Source organism: Mustela nivalis, assembly GCF_964662115.1.
Source record: "Mustela nivalis genome assembly, chromosome: 13".
NCBI lineage: Eukaryota > Metazoa > Chordata > Mammalia > Carnivora > Mustelidae > Mustela > Mustela nivalis.
The window spans coordinates 88,854,029-88,874,585 of NC_139032.1; the positions used below are offsets into that span (position 1 = coordinate 88,854,029).

At 59.4% G+C, this 20,557-nt stretch overlaps 1 protein-coding gene across 6 annotated transcripts in view; it reads right to left on the minus strand.

Moving 5' to 3' along the window:
• Nucleotides 1-20,557, minus strand: part of RAPGEF1 (Rap guanine nucleotide exchange factor 1) — a 133,796-nt gene that overhangs the window by 2,887 nt on the left and 110,352 nt on the right. For 3 of the 6 annotated variants that reach the window (XM_082696187.1, XM_082696186.1, XM_082696188.1), the window contains 13 exons: nt 17,026-17,298; nt 16,149-16,241; nt 14,360-14,445; nt 11,318-11,429; nt 9,458-9,533; nt 7,110-7,209; nt 5,296-5,388; nt 4,220-4,405; nt 3,453-3,537; nt 3,213-3,307; nt 1,891-1,969; nt 1,698-1,799; nt 466-563 (listed from right to left, as the gene is read on the minus strand). In XM_082696187.1, coding sequence (XP_082552313.1) covers nt 466-563; nt 1,698-1,799; nt 1,891-1,969; nt 3,213-3,307; nt 3,453-3,537; nt 4,220-4,405; nt 5,296-5,388; nt 7,110-7,209; nt 9,458-9,533; nt 11,318-11,429; nt 14,360-14,445; nt 16,149-16,241; nt 17,026-17,298 — 1,478 coding nt within the window. The remainder of the gene's footprint in view (nt 1-465; nt 564-1,697; nt 1,800-1,890; nt 1,970-3,212; nt 3,308-3,452; nt 3,538-4,219; nt 4,406-5,295; nt 5,389-7,109; nt 7,210-9,457; nt 9,534-11,317; nt 11,430-14,359; nt 14,446-16,148; nt 16,242-17,025; nt 17,299-20,557) is intronic. The other 3 variants (XM_082696190.1, XM_082696191.1, XM_082696189.1) reach the window with 1 other exon arrangement.

The following is a 20,557-nucleotide window of genomic DNA, read 5'->3' on the forward strand; positions in this document are numbered from 1 at the left end:
TCTTCTGCTCCCTCATAGAGGTTCCCCGCATCTACCCGCTTAGTAAGGGCTCTGGCAACAAACTGGTCTAGCTTTGACTTTTTCCACTATTGCCTTCAGCTTATGTGATGAGGGCTGTTTCCGCGTTTCCTCCATGCCTTGGCTCACCGTGGGGAAACGCTCTCGGGCCTCCTGGGTGACTGACTATAAAGCCCTCCGGCTACTGTAAGGTGAAGCCAAGGCTGAGGACCCTTGGCGGCAGGGCGGGGGAAGAGAAGTCCTGTTCCCGGAAGGAAGCATCAGTGGGCTGGGAGACGGGAGACTGGACCCTTCCTTTCTGTTCAAAACACCTCCGTGTTACAGTTTAAAACAGAAGTCCAATGTCTGAGCTGGAAACCCTGAAGGGAGGGTTTCTCTCTCTACCGGTATGTTCCCCCCCTCCCTGGGGAGCAGCCAGCAGGGCAAAGCTGCGGGGGCTCTACTCACAGGTAGGGGATGCACGGGGGCTCCACCTCGGAGAGGGCAGCCCGGTAGGCGCGGAAGGAGGACGAGCTGTCGATCAGTGTGCAGTACTCAGCCAGGCCCTGGGTGGGAGGGACCGTGTGTGAGACCCTGGGGCCTGCCTCGGCCGCAGGGAGACCGGGCCTACTGTGGGAACGGGCTCCCAGGCCCGTGTGTACCCACTGCAGAACCCTGGCTCCGAGCCCCCACTGCCCGTGGCGTGTACGGGGCCTGGCGCCGGGCCTCCTGCTGGGGGCCGCCCCGCACTGTAACCCGAGGGGAATTCTCGGGCACACGGGGAACGGTGCCATCCCCGGCTCCGAGCCAGTCTTGGCTCCTTGCTGCACTCAAGACAGAGCTGCCGAGGCTTAGCAGGTGACCTGAGCGCCCCCCGCACACAGCAGGCGCTTCGGGCCCACCCACCCCGCTCGCCTCTTCACCTGTTAGCTACCTTGCTCCCTGATGCGTCACCTCTTCAGGACCTCCTGGCTGTTTCTGTGGCAGCCACGGTGAAGGTCCCACACTTCTCCAAACCAGACGTACAACTGTCCCTTAGTGTCACCCCTTGAGGGAACACCTGGGTGGCCCAGCTGACATCCAGCCCCCGTGGGCTCTGCCTTTCTTCTCACGGAGCCTCCCCACACAAGGATCGAGGTCCTCACGGGGCCTCCCCAAGGCTCTCATGGTCCAGAGCAGGTCCCCTCCCCAGTGCCACGGGCCGGCCTCTGTCCTGCTGCTTGCGCTTGCGAGTCTCTACATGCTTCTGTCCCTCTGCCCGGGGCTTCCCTTCCCTCTCAGAAAACTCTCCCTGTTTCGGTCTTGGTATGACTGACCCTTCCTCAGGGACCTCCCTGGCGCCCGAACGGGCCACACCACCCCGTCCTTGCCCTTTTGGCAATTACCCTAAAGAAATCAATAGGCCGGGCCTGTTCACAGTATGTCCCTAAGGACGAGTGCTGCCGCCAGCCCGGAGCAGCCCCTCCAGAAGGAAGCAAGCAGTGAAGCGGGGACCCAGGTACGGGCCCGCAGCCAGGCAGCAGGACCCTGTGAGGGGACAACCCCAGCACCAACCACGCAGCCCCTCTGGACCCAAAGGTCGGACATAAGCCACAGCAAGCCAAGGGGCGGGGGGGTGGCTGGCGGCCAAGCGGACACCTGAGTGCCTTCCCCCATGGCTGGTCCCCAGGGGCCGGCCTGCCTCCCTCCCAGCCACTCACCTCCGAGGTCTGCTTCTGCCACTCCAGCCTGCGGATGGGAGCCGAGTCCAGTGCTGAGAGGATGGCCAGGTAGGAGTTAAAGTTGTTCAGCTTCCGTAAGTGCTGCAGAGAGAGGGAGAGGCGGCCATGAGGCAGGCCCAGGACTCCTGGGCGGGGTTCGAAGGAGCCGACTCGGGATGCCAGCCGCCGCTACCTTCATGATCTTGATGAACTTCAACAGCAGCCGCTCCCGGTCCTGGGCTTTTTCTTGTAACATGATTATTGACCGGACCCTGTAAGACCAAAGGGCAGAAGAGCTGGCTGAGCTGACTGGTCTCCTTTTAGACCCCTAGGTGGTCCTGGAGGAGAGGGAGAGACACCCGCACCACATGCCCGGGGCCTCCGAGACACCAAGCACAGCCCCCCATCTGTGCTCTCGAGGAGCTCACAGCATCCCAGGGACAGGCCGAGAGGTCACACACAGTGTGACAGGGACCTTGGGCCACGTGTGCTGATGGACACTTTGGAGCATCCAAGTAGGCTTTCCTGATGAGCGCTGACCCCAGCACTCTTGGATCTGGAAATGCTCCTCCTATGGCCTTGGGACTCCCTTAGGAGACGAGGGAGCATGGCGTTAGGAGGGTACCTTGAGAACCTTGGCGGCCACCACAAGCCCAGCCTCGCACGAGGACTTTACCGTGGCCTGGAGACCCTGTGGATTCACGGGGGGCCACTGCCAGGGCATCTGGAGCAAGCGCCGCCTCTGCTGTGTCTTTGGACCCAGTGCACACCCTGAGGACTATGGCTCCGGGGGGCCCTGTGCCGCCTCCTCGGAAGTCCCCGAGGGCTATGGCAGAGGCGGGGCTCAGGGCTCTGTGCAGTGTCCGCCTGCCTACACACCACCGCCTCCCAGGGCGGCTTGCTACGGCTCAGCTCACGTTGCTGGGGAGCGGAGCAAAGCTGGCAAAGTGGGACATGACCCAGGTCCCCTCCAACAAGCAGTCCTCGCCATGTTTAACAACTCATAGATGTTCCGGCAGTGGGCGCAGTGCTGGCTGCGTGGCTACCCCCGCTCAGGGGCACCTTCAGGTCACGTCTTGAAAAGCTAACCATTCTGTTACATGTTGTAGTATAAGCACATCTTTGGCTTCATTTTGCTTTAAGAATTCAGGCCTAATTAAAGTATTACTAGAACGCATGCCTTTGCTGTTCTCTTCAGGCATCAGCCTGTGAGGCTCGGCCCTGAGGCTGCCTGGCAGTGGGGGAGCTGGGCAGTGACGAGCGCGGAATGGCACCGCAGACACCCCTGTCCCTGCCGCCGCCTACGGCAGACATTACCAATCGATCCTGGCACTCCTTGCAGCCGCCCCCTCAGCCAGTGGGCTCTCTGCTGCCTACAGTTCCCAAGTAATGCCCAGGGCCTCGGAAGGAGCTGGGAAGAATAGGGCACCTCCTCCCGTGGGAGGGAGAGCACGGGGACCCGGCCAGACGTGCTGCCAGGGAGAACCGGGGCTTCGCACAGCCGCCCCTTCTTACCAGTAGGACATGTTGTTGAAGTGCTCCGTGAACTGGGTCAAGTTTGGGCTCTTCTCCTCATTCTGCTCTTTTGCCCAAAGCAAAACCTCAGGAATCTGGAAAAGGAAGTAGACTGGATGGAACTAGAGCCCTCTGGCTTCCTGGCGAGTTTCTCCTGCTGAGGGACCAGCAGCAGCTGCTCATCCCGGGGCAGGGGACAGCCTTCTCCGCAGCCCCCAGGCCCCCCCCTTCACTGCATACCTCTATTTTATAAAAGAGCTCAGCATCCAGCAGGGTCAGCTGCTCGGCTATTTCATGGCTGTGAAAGTCATGCAAAGTCCCTGGCCTAGAAGACAGAGACTCGAGATGAGCAGTGGGGACGGGGATGACAGGAGCCAGCTGGGCGCCGTCCTGCGGCCTCACGGCTGGGCGGCCAGAGCCAGCAGCCGCCCCAAGCCTGGCCCCCAGCTGGCCGGCGGCAGGGCAGCACCAGATCGCACTCTTGCTGGGGACCATGGCACCTCTGCTGGGTGGGTCCCATGGCGTAGCACAGACAACTGTGCCACATGAGAACTCGGCCGGACTCCACAGCCGGGGCCCAGCGGGGACAGACGGTGTCACAGGGATGAAGGCTGAAATGCTCGCTGGCCAGGCCACCGGCAACGGAGTAGGTCGTGAAGGTTCATAGGAAGGTTCAGCAGGGCCCAGAGGGCGGGCGGGGGTAGGGGCGGTTGGGAACGCACAGCTGCCCATCAGTGCCGGGAAGACAAGAGCCGACCACAGCAGAAATGCATGCACCTGTCTCCTGTCCCAGTAAGTGCCACCCCCGCTTCCTGGTTAAAAAGGGGAATTTTTAAAAATCACCCATCATGACCCCCTGGAGAAGAAGCCCAGCCCTGGGGAAGCCACGGGGCTGTCCAGAAGACCACCTGTCACAGGGTCTGGGCAGAACCAGGACGTGGGGCTCTAGGGCTGGGAGGTGGCTACCAGGCACCACTCCTGCCGGAAGAGGACAGCTGGCGGCTCACCTGGCGGCTACGCCCCGGGCTGCCAGGGGCTGGTCGGAGTTGGCACACCTGAGCAGCTTCTTCTGGTCCACCTTGTCCAGAATGTTCTTCCGGAGCACGCGGGCCAGGCTGAGCTCCCCGCTGCACACCAAGCGGAAGACCAGCTCCATCAGCAGCTTCAAGATCTCTTCGGTCAACTCCACAAGGCTAGAGGACCAAGGGCCACACAGTGAGGGGCCCTGTGTCACTGCCCAGGAAGAGGACGGCTACCACTGCGCCCACAATCCACCTCAGAATACTGAAGGATCATGTGGCAGCGACCAGCAGGGCTTGGAAACCTCTTCAGGGAAGAGAGCAAGAAAAGGCGTCGAGACGGCCACCTCAGAAGCACTGGGAGCGGTCCCACGGGTGACACAGAACGGCCACTCTCAGCAAATGCTTGTTGGCATGGGACAAGCTCCAGCACCCACGTGCAGGCCTGGGTCAGGGAGACCGTCCCACTCCAGCCCAGACCCTGAGGCAGCCCCTGGTCCCCTGGGTGGTGAGTCACTGAGGCCCCTGCCCGCAGGGCGCTCCTGCACTCCCTCTGCACGGCTCTGTGCTCGGTGGTCAGTCTTGGTGCCGTCCGGGGTGGAGGCCATTCTCTCTGCAGGACGGAAATGCCTTGAAGGCAGGGCCCGCGGTTTCCTTCTCCCCGGCTCTCCGGAGCAGCTGGACATGCGCTTGTTAAGTGAGTGCTGAGTCAGGGTGGGTGGTGCTGGGTTAGAGCAGGAGGCTGCCCCTGCCCACTGACCCTGTGGCTGCCGGGGACCAGGCCTAAGCTGCACGTGCAAGGGATGGCCCCACGAGGAGATCGGTGTGGCCCGTGCCTGGTCTGGGTGGCTGGGTCATTCTTCTCCAGAGTCCTGCTCAGGTGGGCAAGCACAAGCCCGACCCAGAGCCGCATGGGGGCGCCTCTGTGGGCACACAGCTTGGGGGAAGCAGACGAACGGGACAGGATGTCCCAGTCTAAGCAGGGCAGCCGACCCCCGCTGGGAAACCCTGGGGTGCCCCAGGCCTGCCGGGCTCCCTGCCACCTCCTGGGCACAAGCACTCACCAGAGCTCGTCCACCACCCGCACCAGCACGAAGAACGTGTTCTTGCTGACACGCTTCTTGAATGTGTCGGCAAAGGGAGAGAACTTCTCGTACGTGGAGTGTGGGTTAAGGAAAGTCATTCTCACACAGGCAGGGCTGGCGGGGGGCTACCTTGTCCCCGCTGCCGTTGACAGGGCGCTTATGCGCAGGGGCCCTGGGAGCGAGGCCCCTGCCCCCAGGAGCTATGCCCGTAGGACAGCTTCCACTGCCCTTCCGTCAGGTCTCCCCGGGCCCCCAAGCTTCCCCAAGCAGGCCGTCTGGCTGGGCCTCGGGTGGTAAAAGGTGGCCACAATCCACATGCCCCGAACACCCTCTCCACGGGACTGGGCGGGGTGCGTGGCCCACAGCCGCCTCCTGCACTCTTGCCCCGAGCTCCCTCCCAGTCCTCTCTGGAGCTTCAGACACCCCTTCCCCTCAGCAGCCATGCACCCAACCACCTCCAGTTCCTCCCCAAGGTCATGGTTTCTGCCTGGAGGAGCAAACTTTCGCCATCCCCTCATGTTCACCGTCGACTCTCCAGGCCCTGCCAGGCTCTCCTTGCCGCTCTCCAGGGACCCACGAGTGCTCAAGTAGGAGCCTCACAGCGCTGACCCCAGAGCCTGCCGCACAGGGCTCGCTAGGCAGCTGTGCCCAGGACCTTGGTGCTGCGACGTCCCCACGGATGCCTGCAGCAGCCACGCAGGGCAGGTGCCGGGAATGGAGCTCAGGGGCGTGGGGGCATGGGGTGGCCCCTCGCCCACTGAGCTGCCGTGTGGGTCACTTAGGCTCTCCAAGGCTGCTTCCCGAGTCACGTGATAAGTAGTACCATAACAGCATAAGTAATGTGCTAGTGGTTTTATAAAAAAGCAAGTAGTTTCATAGCTCAATAAGCCTCCACGCGCACGGGCTTAGCATTCTGCCCGATACTAGAAGTTCTCAACAAGTGGGAGTTACTGTCACTTGCTGAGCCAGGCCTGGGAGCAAGTGAACGCGTGAGGCTCGAAGGAACATGTTTCTGCTGCAAGGACCATCTCCTTCCATCTCGAGGGACCAGGTCCTCTAGGGCTGGGGCACAGGGACAGTGAAAGGAACGACAGGGTGTGGGGGAGACATGATCCGAGCCTCAGGGCACAGGAAAGGGAGGCAGGCAGCCTCCCTCAGGACTTCCTGGCCTGAGCAGCAGCAGCAGCTGTCCGGCAGATGGCAGTCGTGGGCTGTGACACGGGGAGGGGGCGGGGCCGTGGGGCCGGGAGCCCAGGCTCTGGTTAGCCTCTGGGCTCTGGTTACCCTCCGCAGGAGGAGCAGGTTTGAGAGAAAGTCCAGGACACTGGGTCCTAGGGCCCGGGGTCTTCCTCTACCGCTACTGCAGAGTCCCCCTGGAAAGGGCGAGCCAGAGACAGCTGAGGGGTAGGGGCCAATTCTGTCGGGACGTGGTCTGTCCACTGCGGGGTCTGCCACCAGGCAGGGTGACTGTGCCTTCCCCCGAGGCTGCTCATGTGAGTCTTGACTCCCCTAAGCCTCGCACACTTGGGACCCGTCACCTCAGTGGCCTGGGGCTCAGAAGCTGCGGGGCCTGGGGGGTCAGCTGCTCCGACCTCCTCTTCAGGACTCCCTGGTGACCGCAGCTGCGTCAGCACACCCATGACCCGGCACCACACATCTCTCACTCAGCACTCAGACAAGGAAGGGGACTGCAAGAGAAAGCCTGGTCCGAGGCCCCGAAGCTAGGGCCTCTCTCTCCTGGCTGCCTCTGAAGGCTCTGCGCCGGCAGAGGTTTGGGGCCAGGGCAGGGGCACCGCGGGGAAGGATATCTGTACTGCAGCTTCTTGATGAGCTCCTCTGGGGTGATGAAGGTCCTGTAGGTGGTCAAGAAGGCCTCACAGTACAGGACCAAATCTAGAGCAAAGAACAACTGATTAGTGGCGCCTGCTGCTGGCAGGGGACAAAGACGGGCAGCACGCCTGCTGCATGTACCTAAGACTGTGGGCACAGAGGAAATAATTCAAACTCATCCGCAGCATTACGAAGCTAAATCACAGGGAATACTTTAGATGGCAGGACCCAGGGACAAAAATCTTGGGAATTTCCACGTACTGCGAGACCAAGATAAGGCTGGTCTTCTCTGGCACAGACCCCCTTCTCCCGTCTTCTCTCACTTATTCCCCAGCTTGCCAAGTGGAGGAATCAAGAGGATCCCTGCTTCCCCAGCAGAGAAGCGCAGGCTCAGCTGAGTCTTGGCTCCTGTGCCCTGGCCTGCCTGGTCAGCTCCAGGACAAGCGAAAGCAACAGCAGCACCTGCTCCGGCATCCGAGGTCTGGCTGGGGTGGGCCTGGCCGGCAGAGCAGGTGTTGGGAAGGAGGCTCCTGGGCCGGGAACACACAGCATGGCCCGACAGCATCCTGCTCAGGCCCCTCCTCTCCGGACCCCTCAACTCACCAGCTCACCACCCACTGGGGCTTTTGTTCAGAGATGGGCTGGGTAAGGAGGCAGAGATGGGCCCAGCACAGGCCAGGGGCTGCTTCTGGAAGACCAGATCCAAGTCTGCATGCCCTGAGCCGTGGGCGATCCAGTGGAGAACCACCGGGGTGGTCTCTGGTCCACAGGGAACCACCTGCCCAAGGAATGTGCAGTGTGGCCCGGGGCCTCAGCCTCCACCATCCATCCATGTGCACGGGACTTTGTTTCCCTGTAGCCTCAATATCTCTCCATGACTGAAGTCAAGTGGAGGTCCCTGCTGGCAGCAGCACCTCCTGTCCTGGGCACTGCTGGCCACCTGGAAGGCTCTGGACTGCCCTGCCCCCAGGGCTGCAGCCGGCTGCCCCTACAGGACCGCAGAGCTTGGTGCCCCGAGCCGAGGATGGGGCCAGCTCCCCCTTGAGCCCTCTGGATGGAAATGACAGCTGTTCCTCTTGCCCAGCTGAGGCCATTGCTCGGGCAGGCATGGGGGTGGGGTGCTGCGGAGGAGAGCGAGGGCTGCTTCGGAGCACGCTCGCTGCTTCCTGGATGGCCTGTGCCGTGTGGCCTCCCGTCAGCTCTGCGCCTCTCCCTGCCCACCGGGACCCTCTTCCAACAGGCAGGTCTGCTGAGGGTCTGCTGAGGCCGGGAAGGGACGGACGTGCCTGGCTTTGAGCTCAGTCCCCAGCACCGGGCTGTTGCCCCAGTCCAAAGAAACCGGGGGTGAAGAAGCCCCAAAGGGCAAAATAATGGCTATGCTAAGTTTGTTGGGGTCATTTCTTCTTTTTCCCTATTATTCAAATTTTCTGCAATGTGACCATTTCTGTACTGTTTTTGTAATTTAAAAATTCCTCAAATCATTCTGTGTACTCTACCTGGGGAAATTTACTACAAAAACATGGGACATGGTCATATATAAAAATAAAACTGGTGGGTGAGGGTTTCTGGATTGGGGCATTTTAACTTTTCGTACAACTGGCTTTAATACTGTTGTCACATCCCCTTTTTACTAACTTTCAAAGACATAGTAGGAAAAGGAGTGTGGAGGGGGCCCACGTTAGGACAGGCAGCACTCCTGGTGGAGGTCGAGGTCAAGGTCACAGCCCTTCCTCTCCCCTCCCTGCCGGACCCGATGCGGAGTGAGCACTCTTCTGCTAGCACGGAGTCCGCCCAACGCTAGGTCCCCTGCCTTCCCAGCCCTGCTAACGGGATCAGGACGCTGAATGGGGTGGCCGTGTGCTGAGGGGTCAGAACTCTGTCCTAGACACTGCCACCACTGTTCTGAGACTGAGCTCCGGACAGAACACGTGCCGGGGTCTCCTCGTGGAGGCCACAAGTGAAACTCTGACTGGCGTCTAGAATAACATAATGGGTCAGACAGCAGGAAAAGTAGAAACAGCTACACCTACACGCTGCTGGAAGGTGAACAGTATGGGACGTGTTGTTACCCGAGGTGCTGAGCTCTACCCTTGAAGCTCGCTCTCTGCGGCCCCAGGGGAGTCATCATTGGCCTTCACCCACGGAGGGTGTACCCTGAGAGAGCTGGTCCCATCCCCAGGGGTAGGCTCTCTGCACAATGACTGCGGGTCACTAGGACCACGTTCTGACCCCCCCCCCCGAGGTCTGTGGGGCCAGCCCACCCCAAGGGCAGTGACAAGGACGAAGGCCCCTGCCCAGGGCGTTGCCACACCTTTTCTGTCTGTCTCAGTAGCATGCACCAGTAGGATATCTCCGGACCCGCCACGGACGTCTGGCCCGTCGTCACCCTGCGAAGACAAAGCAAAGGAGAGCATGCAGCAGAATCCAGCCGTCGGGCTCCGATCCGGAATGCTGAGGTGGAACAGAACGACCAAGCCGCGGCACTGCAGAGACCCTGGGCCGCACCGCCCCCGCCCTCCCCTGCCTGGGAGCAGCATGACCGAGCACAGAGGCCACTCCGCACGCCAAAGACAGAACAGGCCAGAGCTCATCTGGGAGGTGGACGGCCCTGGGAGCTGGCCAGACAGCAGGGCACACTGCGCTGGCTCACAGCGGAGCTGAGGGACGACGGCGCCAACAGATCTCTCCCTCTTCACCAAGCCGGGGCCGGGGACACGAGGAGGGCCGTTCTCACGCTGGGAATGGTGGGACACTCCCATGCAGGCAGGCAGAGCTGCACCAGCCACTCCCAACAAGACCACAGGGGCAGCAGAGCTAAGCCCGAGCACGGTCATGTTCCTACAACCGCAGCAAGCCGCCGCACGCTTCCGTCCGTTTCCCCAGGTGGAAGGAAGAGTCGCTTATCGTGTTACAGGTTCTTGTACAGGGAGCCCTCAAAGGAGTGTAAAGCGTCACAAAGATGTTTAATTGTCCCAGATGTTGCTAACAGAGGATATCGGCCGCCCTCTGCCAATTAAGGAAAAAGTCATACTTGCAGGCGGGCAAACAGAGGCTTTAGCCCATGAACCTGCCCAAAGCCCGAGACAGCAGTCATCCGGCAGGCCGGCCTGACAGCCGGCCCCTGCCCCTCCACCTCTGGTTCTTTTTTTTTTTTTTTTAAAGATTTTATTTATTTATTTGAGAGAGAGACAGTGAGAGAGAGCATGAGCGAGGAGAAGGTCAGAGGGAGAAGCAGACTCCCCATGGAGCTGGGAGCCCGATGCGGGACTCGATCCCAGGACTCCGGGATCATGACCTGAGCCGAAGGCAGTCGTCCAACCAACTGAGCCACCCAGGTGTCCCTCCACCTCTGGTTCTGATGGAAACCAACCCTCGAGCCCCCCAGACCCTCTATTTCGGAGATGCACCTGCCTCTCCAGGGCGTCCATGTTTTCACCCCTGGATTCCAGAGTCCCGAGAGCATCTTGGATTTCCAGCTAAGGCTGAGGGCAGCGGCCCATGACCCGATTGTTCAGAACTTTTCTGGCAAGGGTCACGAAGCGTCACTTCTCTCTGCAGAGAAGCTGGCTGCCCCAGGGACCCGCCAGCCCCACCCTGCCTGTTCTGTGTGTGCGTCGGCGCGCAGCCAGAGCCCAGAAACACAGTCACCCCGCAGGGCCGGGTCAGGTGAGCACATTAAGACGTTCCTCTGGTTTCCAGAATCGCCCAGGTCCTCCTTGCAAGGCACAGGACAGAGGCGGCTGCAGGCCCGAGACTTCTCAATCAGTCTGAGGCTCCCACCGAAACTACAGGGGCTGATTCGGTTGATACCGACGGGAAGGCAGCTTATGCTACTGAGGGCTCACTGCACTCGGCTTCCGTGCTGAGCACCCTACGCAGGCTCCACTGTTACAGTGTCCTCCAGAGTCCTGTCCTCTGGGGCTTAGAGATCGTACGTGACTTGCAAGAAGACTGACCGGAAGTGTCAGAGAAGGGGCAGCGCACTCTCTCCAGGAGGCCATCCACGTGCCCAGGATAAATGCCGAGTGCAGAGCTCACGAAGTGGGGAGGGTGCCAACCTCCCCTGTCACTGCCTTGCTTGGGTCCTTCTCTCTGAGACACCTCCAGGTTACGCTGTCCTCACAGCCCCCTCTCCCCTACACGGACCGCGCCGCACACGGCCTGTACTCACCTCTTGCTTGAGTGTCAGCCTGGCCATAATCTCACTGTGGTCGATGAGGGACAGCTCGTCCACTTCCTCCTCTGACCGCGCCAACTCTGAACCATCTGGTGACCTGGAGGCCCTAGAGGGAAGTGGTTTGTGTTGTAAGAGTCCAGCAGGCCCCGGGGTCCAGGACACCAGGGGGCTGTAGCTCTCTGCAAGACTCCGATTTACGATTACTCCTGACAGGTTCTTCTGGAACTGCAGCTCTCGTGTGCAGGCCACGGCGCTCCCCACACCCCGCATGGGGGCCTGAGTGGGGGCTGGAAGCCGGGCTGCAGACTGGACAGCCAACACCGCTACTGATGACCTGTGTGACCTTGGGACATTTCCTGCTCTCTGTGGATGCTCTGTCAATAGAAGGGATTAAGCAGGAGCCTGGAGAGCCTACAGGGCTCATTGGTTAAGCATCTGACTCTTGATCTCAGCTCAGTTCTTGATCTTAGGGTCACAAGTTCAAGTCCTGTGTGGGGCTCCATGCTCAACGTGGAGCCTACTTTAAAAAAAAAAAAAAAAAGAAGAAGAAGAAAAAAAACGAAAAGGAAAAAAACGATCAAGGTTTCCCTGAGCTATTTACATAAGTGATGGGATCAGTCACTGTCAAGGCCACCCTATGCACAGTGGGTATCCAAGGACAGGAAGAGCAAAAGGGCAAGTAGGTTGGAAGAGAGCTCACATGGCTATTAGCGTCCTCCCTCAAGTCTTTTCCAAAGGCCACATTCCTGCAGAACAGAAGCATGAACCAGGCAGACCGGCCCTTGTCCTTGGGATGCTGGGTGTAGCAGGAGAGACTGACTTTAAAACAATCAGCAGGGGCACCAGCCTGAGCAGGAAGACCCAGGCCAGTGTGAACGACCACAGGCCCCTGTGGCAGGACAGCCGAGCCGAGCCCCGCAGCACTGAGCAGAGCAGGAATTTGCTGGTGAGGGAGGAGGAGGAGAGAACCACCAGCGGAGGGGACGTATGGGGTGGAGAGGGGGCATTCCGGGAGCAGACAGACCCTGGGTCTGCAGGCGCCCTGCCTGCCCCGGCATCTTCTCTCATATTCCCATTTTATTCTGATGAGTTCTACCATGGAGCCTGTGAGGCCCAGGCTGGCCTTACGGTCACGGGCCACATTTTTAACCCTAAGTATGTGAGACATAATAATTTGTGCCTTCAGTAAGACAAGGATGGCCCAGAGCAAAATCACACACGGTCCTGGGAAGAACCATCTGCTACGTGTGCCTTCAGTGTCAGGTCCGCGGTCTGGCCTCTGTGGAAAGAGGACGTTTTTGTAATTGCTTCTAAGCAGTGAATGTGCTCCTCCTTCTGCTTTTTTTTTTTTTTTTCCAAGGGCCATCTGCAATTCTGGAAAATGGTGCTCTTGGGTTCAGTGCAGCTGGAGGCAGGACCCGTGGGCTTCTGCTGCTTGGCACAGATGCCGTTTGCTACTAGGTGTTCAACTAGAAAACCCATCATCCCCTGCTTAATCCACGGGGAGATCTCAGCCCGGGCAGGCGGACCAGACGGATTCCACACGGGTAGCTCCTTGGAGGGGCCACGAGCAGGCTGGGCAGGCAGCCCTCTCCAGCAAGCCCCTGCAGAATGAGCGGAGTTGGGTTTTCCTCCTGTCTCTCGCTTTATTTATCTCATTTTATTTTCGCCCCCTCTTCAGCCATTTATGCTGAGGCCTGACAAGTGCGTACTGCCTCGCTCTGTGCCCAGAACCCAGAGGTAGCTGAACCTTGGCCTGGAGAGGGAGGAAAAGCTTGAACTTGTGTAACAGTTCACGAAGAAGGCAATGTCCTCGTGAAGTCGCCGACGGCAGAGAGGGTCTGTGGGTCCTACACGTGGAGAAACTCACTCCATATTTCTGAACCTGGTCAAGTGTGACTTGTGCTAATACTGAAAAATGTTATAAAAGATTAAAGAGACATACAACTAAGTGTACTGACTCCTGAATGATCCTGGTCCCCCCAAATAAGCTATACAAGTTAATTTTAGGGAGAGTTGGGCAAATGGAAGATGGTTTACATGTCAGATGATACGAGGGAGTTTATTATTAATTTTCTTAGGTGTGATAATGGTATAATCTGGTAGACTTTTAAAATATTTTAGGAGGAGGAGCACCTGGGTGGCTCAGCCAGTTAAGTGTCCAACTCCTTTTTTTTTTTTTTAAGATATTTATTTGAGAGAGAGCGTGAGAATGAACATGAGCAGGGGAGGGGTACAGAGAGAGGGGGAAGCAGACCCCCCGCTGAGCAGGGAGCCCGATGTGGGCCTGGATCCCAGTACCCTGAGATCATGACCTGAACCGAAGGCAGACCCATAATTGATTGCGGCCCCCAGGCGCCCCTAAGCATCCAGATCTTGATTTCGGCTCAGGTTAGGATCTTAGGGTCATGAGATCAAGCTCTGTGTCAGGCGGGCTCTGTGCTGGGCAGCGAGTCTGCTTGAGATTCTAACTCTCTCCCTCTTGCCCACCCTCCCTTACCCCGACATGCTCACTTGCCCTCTCTCTCAAATAAGTCTTTCAAGAAAATTAAAATCTTCTAGAAGACACACTGAAGAAGTTAGAAGCTGACTGTCACGTCTGTAACTTACTTTCAAATGGTTTAACACAATATACACATCTAGTAACTCACAAAATTTTTGGGTGTGGGGGGTCTCTGACACCCCTTTAGTGCGCCTGAACTTGGAAGTGGCCAAGGAAGGTTGGCCTGGGATTGAAGAGACTATCCTGAGTCATCTGCAGAGTCAGCGGTATGTGAGCCGTAATCAGGAAGGCAGACGCACGCCAGAACGGACGCTTTAAAGGGTGTGATTGCTAGTGATTTTTCTGGCTGAACTGCACATTTCTGTACCTGCCATGTTTTCTACCCTGAACATGCAGAATTTTGTGAGTCAGAAGGAAAGGGAAGGAGGTACCCCGCCAGCTCCCACAGGCCTGGCGTGCTGGCAGGCAGGGGGCCGCCCTCCCCAGCCCGGCCTGCGGCTCTCAGGGAACCTCACTCTGCGGCCACTCCCTACCTGTCGCCGCTGCCGCTCTCCTTCCGCGCCGCGCCGCCGGCCGACGACGGATCTCTAGGGTGACCGTCTTTCATGGCTGGTGATTCCTGAGAACAGAAGTGCTGGGTTTGTGACAGGTGCCCCACACCGGGCGGATCTGCTTGCCAGCATTCCGCCTGTAAGCGGCCTCAAGTGCAAGTTCCTACAGATCAATCCGAGCTGTGAGCAGGGTAACTGTGAGTGCAGTCAACGACACAGGAGGGGAAGGCCCTCTTCGGCCTCACATCGCACCTCTGCGGACATAACAGGTACCCCTGCCTAGGACCTCTGTCAGCTGCCAACCTAGAAAAGCCATCACAAGCACCTCCTAAAAGAAAGGACAGCCAGGGTCGCCGCCACTCAGCCAAGCTCAGCCAGGCACTGCACTAAGGGCTTCGAGTACCTCTTCTCGCCTGGCCCTGACCAAGACCCTGTCCATTCGCTGGCATCACAGCGGCCCCTCCCACCCCCGCCACAGGCTGGGAGAGGTCAAAGGCCCTGCCCAAGGCACGGCTAGAAGGCTGCAGCCTGCATTCAAACCAAGGGTTGTCTGCCCCCAAAACCTGTGTGCCCTGCCAGTGTGCAGCAAGCCTCAACTGACGTCCTAGTTAAACCAGTCCTCAGGACTGCCAGGTTCAAGTGCCTCCCAGTTATGGTTCCAAGCGGTCTAGCTGCTCAAGTGCATGACTGCAACCCCCTCTTCTCCAGCGGCCAGGCCCTGGGAATCTGGGCCCACCCCACTCGGTGACAACATGGCAATCTGGCACCCCTGGACTGCCACCGAGGCCACAAGAGAAAGCAGGGTGGCAAGAACACACAGATCATCCTCAGAGAGATCATCCTTCCCCTCGGAGGAGAAGTCAGCACTGAACGTGGTCCCGGGTGGAGGGAGAGCCACGGAAGGCCAGCTAGGGAACAGCTTCCTTGTGTGGAGGCTGACCTGGGTGACACAGGGGCACAGGTCACCAGAGGAGACGGGGAGGAGGACACACCAGAGGAGAAGCAGCTTTCAGGGACTGGGTCCCTGTCCCCGGTGGACAGAATCCCACTGGAGTGAAAATCCACAGAGTTCTAGGACTTGCAAACGTCTGCAGTGGGGGTGCCCCTGGTGGGCTTCGTGTCACCAGGAGTGACTAGACAGGCTTGGCCCTGTGAGCTGGTCACCAGGGAAAACTTGAGTCCTCATGGCACCTCCTCTCAAGGGACTCATTATTTTGGAAGCTTTTGAACTTGCTCACGTTTTGCTGCAGCAAAACCTGGGAAGTTGACCGCTCAGCAGAACGGCCATGCAGAGCTGGGACAGAAGTCGACCGGGGGGGGGGGGGGGGGCACACCAGGTGTTTCTCTACACTCTCAGGCGGCAGGTGTGTTGACACAGTGGGGGCTCCCGGCCAGACCTGCCCAGCTTCTGAGAAAGCCGTTCCTGTCGGGGGGGAGGGGGCGAGCTGGGGGAAGTGTGAGGGGGCGAAGGCCCGGGGGCCCTGGCGGTGTGGGAGAGTCGGGGACAGAAGATGGACTTCAACGCTGGCAGGGCGGGCTAGAAAGAGACCCCAGAGAGCAACCGATGCGTGGCCAGGCCTATAACATGCTGCCTCTGCGGACGTCCAGAAGACTCCGCGGCCAGGCCTGAAGCGCGCCACACGTACTGCAAGCGGGGGGAGGACCTGCTCGGGAGCCTCGTCCTCTCCCCACGGAGCCATGCAGGCTCCCGGCCAGGCAGGAGCAGGGCCCGGCCCGGCCGCATGCACGAGGCCGCCCTGACGTTACTTACGCCTCGGGAGCGAGCCAGCTCCTCGCTGCTCTGGCCAGAGGAATACAGATTGACGTATTCACCCTCACCAGCCTCCTCACTGGTGTTTTCACTCTGGGGGAGACAGGATGAGAGGAAATGCACATGTGACAGGCCTGCGGCCACCCCGCACGGCTCAGAGAGAGCCGCCTGCTGGGCCGGCCCTGAGCGGGACGGGACGCTGGGGAGGAGGAGCGGATGGCGGCAGCCGCCCTCGCTGCTCCCAGAAGCTTCTCCCAGGCCCGAGAAGGCTGCGCTTTGGTCACCCCTTGCCTCTGCGTTACGGGGAACACAAGTTTCCTGCGGGACCTTCTCCAAAGAGGTTGAGGGCCATTCAAACTGCCCCCAGGAGGCACTGCGGCGGGAGGAGGGCCGCGGGGGCAGAGGCCACACCGCCCAGTCGACACCGGCCAGCCCGTCCACGGCCCCACGAGTGACACGGCCCGGCAGCAGGCCCTCCACCAGCACCACACACAACCGCACGTGCAACTGGCCCCGACCGCTGTCAGAGCCCTCCGTCGGCAGCTGTCCTCCCAGCGCGTCGGCAGCTTTCCCTCACACACGACCCCACAGAAAAGCGGGAGCACTCTCCGTCTCAGCCTTATGAGGACGGTCTCCAAACGGTCACCAATTGTTTTTGGAAAATCAGATTCCCCACCTGACAGGAACTCTGTACAAAAGGTTCCCACTGCTGTTCTGGAAACAAGCTACTATGGCACCTTGTGACCTTCCAGGGACCCGGATCGTGCCCCACTGTCACCGGGGCGTGCACCGGCAACGGGCCTGGCTGCGGGAACAGCCACACCAGTCTCTCAAAACGGGCAGCCCCACGTGGAGGGGGTGTGCGCGGAGTTCTCACCGAAGGCGTCTGGGGCGAGTCAGTGAAAGAGGTTTCGGAAGGAAGGCAGACAGTGTTCCCATGAAAGTTGCTCTCCTGAGAAGATGAGAGAGGCCCGTCCACGGTGCTGGGAGGCAGACTGGCTACGGTTGGCCCCGCTAAGTCAGAGCTCTGAGACTGGTGGACGGGTGGGAAATGTGGAGAGGAAGAGGAGGTAGACGGAAGGAAAGGCTGAACGGAAGCTTGGTTGTGAGGCACGAAATCCTGGGAGTAGGACCTAAACACAGATTTATACTACGGAAGCAAAGCGGAAGACAGACACAAAAACGGGAAGATGGGAGGAAGAAAACAGACAAGAGAAAAAGTCATTAGATTAACTCAGCTGAGCTGCACGGGCTGTGCACAGTAATTCTAACGAGGACCACCGATCAGGCCAAACCAACCCCCGCATTCCTCTGGCCAAGGTGGCCCAACCCAGGCACATCCTCCCTTGAGAAGGGCCTGAGGACTGACCAGCGCCATCTTCCATGTCTGAACAGGGGGACGCGGGCGCCCCCAAAGAAAAGCCAGCCCCCACGCTGCACCGGTAATCCCACTCTGTCCTGTCCGAGAACCCAACCTGCCAAACCCAAACCCTGCGACGTCTTCAGGAACCTCCTGGCTAAATTCAGTATGTGGACTCATACACCTGGGTCATATTTAGTCATTTTGAACCTTTTGCATGAAACTCCTTGGTTTTATCCCTTGAAAGTCCAACACTGCAGCCTTTCAAATACCATAATCCGCCTGAAATGCTTTTGAGGAGGGAAAGATTAGGCCTTAAAAATGGTTGGAAGGACCGTATTATCAAAATGCTAAAAATTTCTGAGAGACACTGAGGGTGTTCAGCTGCCTCGTAAGAAGCTCTGTGTCCGTCCTTCTTTCTGAACGAGCTGCACGTGGGCAACCCCAGCTCCGTAGCTCTCAGACAGGGGTGGGGGGGCGGAGATGCCAAGCGCCCACTGTGCTCTCACCAGCCAGGTGCCACATTGCACTGGCCTCTCCCAGTGGCCACCCAGGCCAACCCAACGTAGGCCTTGCTGGGGATGGCAGTGGGATATAGGATTTGGGTTCTGGGACTCTCCAGTGAATCCTTGGTCAATGTTCCCCACTGTGAGGCTCTCTCAATGGCCAGCGGACAGGAGGCCACCGCGAGGGACGTCCACACCGCCGCTTCAGGCAGTGGCTCTGGTCTCACTCGGGAGCCCAGCTCTCAGATCTCTAGTCTGCGCAACCTCAAGGGTAGTGCTGCTGTGCTCTGCTGACTCGTGCACAAATCCAACTACTTAAAGATCAATGTTGCTTAGGGTTTGTGCCTCCCAAATTCATATGCTGAAATCCTAACTCCCACAGATGGTGGTATTAGGAGGTGGGGAGATCAGGGGCCACCAGGCTCAGAAGCTGATGATGTCACCCACCACGTGAGAACACAAGGAGAAGACTGGGACCGAAAGGGGGCACCAGCCGTGCTGGAGGCCTGACCTTGGACCTGCAGCCTCCAGGCCCATGCTGTGTGTAACCACCCCATCTGTGCGACTGTGTCAGACAGCATGAACAGACTAGGGCAGATGCCAGTCCTTTCGGGAGTTCCGACACTGTCCTCACAGACGGCCCCTGGCCCACACGAGCTCACTCAGCACTCAAGCAGGCCCTGTGGCGACCGGGCAGCCGACGTGCCTACAGAAGCTAGGCCTGCGCCATCTCATGGTGCATCAGGTCTGACCGGACGAGCTCAGGGTGGCAGACACACACGTACCAAGTGTGCCTCATCCAGGCGATGGCCAGGGTCACTGTGGCAGGCACATCCTCAAGTCACCCAGACTGGGTTCTGGGCCTTCTCTTTCTACCCATGGGACCTCGGGTACATAACAGACATTCCTGAGCCTTGGTTTGTCTTTATTTATTTAAGTCACCTCTACACTCAACATGGGCCTCGACCTCACGACCCTGAGATCAAGTCTCATTCTCCTCAGACTGAGCCAGCCGGGTACCCCAGTTCCTCCGCCTTTAGAAGGAGCACGGAAACCCCAGCACTCCCCCCGGAGGGTCCGTGCGCACTGTCTGAGCACGGCGCTGTGGTCCTGAGCACGGAGCCAGCCTGTGACGGTGTCCGCTCTCCCTCCTCGCCTTCCGAAGCCCCAGTCTGGGAACCCTCCAGGCACCAGGGCTGGGCTGGTCACAGGGTCCACCACGTATCTACCCAACGAAGGGACACGGACGCACTGACTGAGATTGTAACTGAAGTGTCCAGAACAGCGCCTGCCTCACAGCGGTGGCTTGGCTCTGAGGGTGGAAGGGCAGTGGACAAGCTGTCCCCACCACAGTGGGACACTGCTGGGGGCGGGGGTGGGGGAGGCTACGGACATCCCAGGACGGCTGCCCCGAGGATGTGTGCCCCAGAGGAGCAGCGGGCCACCTTGGAGGAGGCCAGGACAAAGCCTCCTGGCCAGCTGCCCTTCCCCCCCGACCCCCTGCAGCTCTAGCCTCCGGTATTTCAGCTATGCAGTCCTGCTGGGCCGGGAGCCAAGCTTGAACAATACCTTCAACGGAGTGGGGAGAGACAAGGCATGGCTCTCTGAGCGCCACTGGGCACCCTCAGTGCCCTCCTGCAGCTCGAGGGGAGGGCCATGTTGAGGCGCATCGTCGCACCACCGTGGACAAGGTCCGTCTCTGCAGATTCCCCCGAGAAGTACTTCCCGGCCTCCAAGACCACATTTCCTCATCACGGCAGGGAGAAAGGCAGGGGGCCACTGAGCAGAAACGCCCCTGCATCACCGCCTCGAGTTTATTCTGGGACCTGCCTGGTGCCCGGCTGTGCTTCTGACAGAGCTGCTGCTCTCTGTGGCGGGAATCTTTATTTATAGCCAGAGTGAGACCGCGCTGAGGACGCCATACCACCGGGAGTGGGGGAGGGGAGGCTGCCTGGCTGGAGACTGCAGATTTCTGCAGAAGATCTGGGAGTGCCGGAGCAAGTTCCCAGGAAAGAAGCAGTTAGGAGGGGCTGCCTGGCCCCCAACGTCAGTTACGATCACACCATTAGCTCAAGTGCCAGCAAGGACCATCTGGGGAGGACGATGCCTGCTGGTCAGATGAGGGGCTAAGGGTTGGCAGGAATCATCTCACATCATTGACACGAAGGGCTGTTGGGATCCTTATCACAAAGATGGAGAAGCAGGGTGACAGAGCGGGCCACACCTCACAACACACAGCCTGGATCCCAGGAGAGGGGCAAGGGATGTCCTAGTCACGGAACACTCTGGGCACGGGACAGGCCCCAGCCGTGTAACCCTACAGCTCTGTGGGACTCCTACGACCTGGCTGGGAGCTCAGGCTTGGTCTGCAAGCCAGGGATGCAGAGACAACACCTGCCCTCCTGAAAGAAGATGCAGGAACAAGCAATCTGCTCTTTTGCAAACAGACACGTGAACGAACCGCCGTGAGCCTTCTGGGTGGAGGAATGATGGCTGAGGACATGTGTACTGACCTGTGAGCGCGCGCACGAGAACGCAGAGCC